The sequence below is a fragment of the Sinocyclocheilus rhinocerous genome, unplaced genomic scaffold (genome assembly GCF_001515625.1).
Source record: "Sinocyclocheilus rhinocerous isolate Xijiao unplaced genomic scaffold, SAMN03320098_v1.1 scaffold463, whole genome shotgun sequence".
Taxonomy (NCBI): Eukaryota; Metazoa; Chordata; class Actinopteri; order Cypriniformes; family Cyprinidae; genus Sinocyclocheilus; species Sinocyclocheilus rhinocerous.
The window spans coordinates 821,273-824,473 of record NW_015627535.1 but is presented as its reverse complement, the minus strand read 5'-3'; the positions used below and the strand labels follow the sequence as shown (position 1 = coordinate 824,473).

The 3,201-nt window shown below is 35.7% G+C and overlaps 1 protein-coding gene across 1 annotated transcript in view; it reads left to right on the top strand.

Annotated features, from left to right (window-relative positions):
* The window catches only part of LOC107728566 (transportin-2), a 29,911-nt gene that overhangs the window by 1,537 nt on the left and 25,173 nt on the right, over positions 1-3,201 (top strand). The window contains exons 2-4 of the mRNA XM_016538781.1: positions 1,156-1,255; positions 1,975-2,050; positions 2,196-2,345. Coding sequence (XP_016394267.1) covers positions 1,157-1,255; positions 1,975-2,050; positions 2,196-2,345 — 325 coding nt within the window. The 5' untranslated portion in view covers position 1,156. The remainder of the gene's footprint in view (positions 1-1,155; positions 1,256-1,974; positions 2,051-2,195; positions 2,346-3,201) is intronic.

Here is a 3,201-nt window from a genome sequence, read left to right as displayed (position 1 = left end):
CACACATATATATATATATATATATATATATATATATATATATATACATACATACATACATACACACACACAGACACCGTGTAAATGAACTGAAAATCAAAAATAATTCTTCAATCTGAAATTGAGAACGAAACATACCTGGAAGTAGGGCTGCACAATTAATTGAATTTCTAATCGTACAATTATGTTGCTTTAGGATTTAAAGTTTCGCATGATGTTTTTCTTTTTGTACTGGTGTTATAAAGGTTATTAATGCGGGTCGTGTCTGAGGTTTTCGAACTGAACTGTTGCATAGAGCGAAAGACAAGGCCTTAGAATGGTATGCAGGCATGACCATGTGCATTGCTTGCTTCTTCATGCTTTGATGTCTTTATTTAATAATGAACAATAATTAGGTCAGATATTGGATAAGCAATTTTAGCCAGACCCTTTATGCAGATTTCAAGAATTTTATTGAATTGCGTAAACTACATGCATAAGTTACATCTACATACATACATACACACACACAGACACCGTGTAAATGAACTGAAAATCAAAAATAATTCTTCAATCTGAAATTGAGAACGAAACATACCTGGAAGTAGGGCTGCACAATTAATTGAATTTCTAATCGCAATTACAATTATGGATGCCGCAATTACATAATCGTTCAAAGCAGCAATTAATCGTTCAAAGTCCACTATTGTTATTCTGCACGCTTAAGATGTGTTTTTTTTCTTTCTACATGTTGTCTTAAGGGTTTTTCCATTGTTTGTTTTAGTATAACATTATAATGCGTTCATATTTTTACTTTTTTTATAATTTAAAGAAGAAACCAATCCGATGTATATTTGATATTTGAGGCTTAATACTATAGAAAAGCACTAAAGGTTTTTCAGTTAGTGTTTTCAGCTTGTTTATTTTCATATAAAAATACGGCATGCAGTTGCATCAAACAATGGTATAAACCATTGTTATGTTTTATGTCCTCGACAATGTAGCAACAGTACGCAAGACTATAGTAGTGGACTAAATTGTTCTGCAGAAGCACATAGACCACAAAGTGGAAAAAGTTGTTTTGTAGTCATAGGTGTTGCAATCTTTTGATATGAGGAAGTATGTTATGAAGACAGGAGGGAGATTGTAATTGTGTCTTTTGTGGTCTATGCGTAGGATGGAGTGGCAGCCGGATGAACAAGGCCTCCAGCAGGTCCTGCATCTGCTAAAAGACTCCCAGTCTCCAAACACAGCCACACAGCGAGCTGTGCAGGAGGTATCCTCATCTACACAGCCCAATATTTGCTGCCAGTTACAAAACTCAAGGGATTTGTGATATATGGGTGGTGACCATACCGATATTGAGAATCAGTAGGTTTTTTTATTACAGATAACAGTCTGACAAAGATGTATTAGTGCAGGGCTGTCCAAACTCGGTCCTGGAGGGCCGGTGTCCTGCAGAGTTTAGCTCCAACCCTAATTAAACACACCTGAACCAGCTAATCAAGCTCTTACTAGGCATAGAAACTTCTAGTCAGGTGTGTTGAGGCAAGTTGGAGCTAAGCTCTGCAGGACATCGGCCCTCCAGGACCGAGTTTGGACAGCCCTGTATTAGTGTATAAAAAAAAATACTGATGTCATTACGGAACTTTACAGCCTTGTTTATTCATTTGTAAACTTGTGAACTGTAAACTTTATGTGCCAGGTTTCAAAAGCACTGAATGGTTATCGGGCTTTTTCCACAATGCGTTAATATGTTTGGATACCTGATTTAAAAATACTGTTTATGTGGCATATCATGAAAATAAATATCAGCTGTGGGGCTCTTATTTCAGAAGTCTATATATGCTATAGATGAAATATTTTGTCTGCTTTAAAGTATCATCAATGTACATGTTGAACTGCGACTATTTATGTACAGTCACTTACCAATATTAGTACAGTAACCATGTGCTAATGTCATCTGTCTTAATTCTCTTTCATTTTAACTCTCAGAAACTGGAGCAGCTGAACCAGTTTCCTGATTTCAACAACTACCTTATCTTTGTCCTGACGAGGCTGAAAACTGAAGGTGGGTGTCTGGGTTATTTTTGCATAAAGCTTATTGCATTTTTGAATCATATTACACATGTAGGTTGTTCCATGAGGGTTATAGACAGTCTTTATGTATGAATTTGATTTTATAACTGTCTGTTTCATTTCTTCACGCTCTACAGATGAGCCCACTCGATCTCTCAGCGGTCTGATACTGAAGAACAACGTGAAGGTTCACTATCAGAACTTCCCTCCTGCAGTTGCACACTTCATCAAGCAGGAATGTTTAAACAACATCGGAGACCCTTCCCCTCTCATCCGCGCCACGATCGGTGAGTCTCTCGGCTCACTCTAGAAGAAGCCAAACATCTACATGAACTGGAGTGTTATTGGCTGGAAATTGCACTTTGTGCATGCAGTCTTTATTAAATGTTTAAAACAAGCTTAGAAAAAAAGTCTCTTTTCCTCATCAAGGCTGCATTTAGTAAAAATACAGAAAAACCGTAATATTGTGAAAATATTATTAAAATGATTTTCTATTTGAATACATTTTAAAATGCAATTTATTCCTCTGATGGTAAAGCAAAATTTTCAGCATCATTACTCCGACATTTATACTTCATTGTCACATGATCCGTCAGAAATCATTCAATATGCTGATTTGATGCTCAAGAGACATATCTTATCATTAATGTACTGCTTAAAGCACAAAGTAGGACTGGGCGATATAGCTAAAAAATGTATCAACTAGTGCTGGGCGGTATACTGGTTCATACCGAACACCGGTGTTTATTTTTGTTATGATATGAATTTTTTAAATACCGCAATACCGGTGTATGTCCCTTAAACAACGTTCGGAACGCGACACTGTTTGAAAGGGGTCCGACATTTTTTTATAACCTTTTTTAAAACAAAGAGCAATAGAAAAACATGTTTAAATTTAACCACTGTATTTTTAAATTAACCCAATTTGAGACAAACAGCAAATATTTTTTGTTTTAACAGTCAAATAGTCAAACAATAAAAATTAAACCTCTAATTTCTAATGTTTTATATGCAGATTAAATCGGTCTTAAGGAAACTGGCTTGTCTCCCGAGGCCACAGGAGGGTGCAATGAGCAAAATAATGCAGCGCATTAAATTGTCAAGTAACTATAAAAAAAAAAAGTGCATTACGTCTAAATTAAA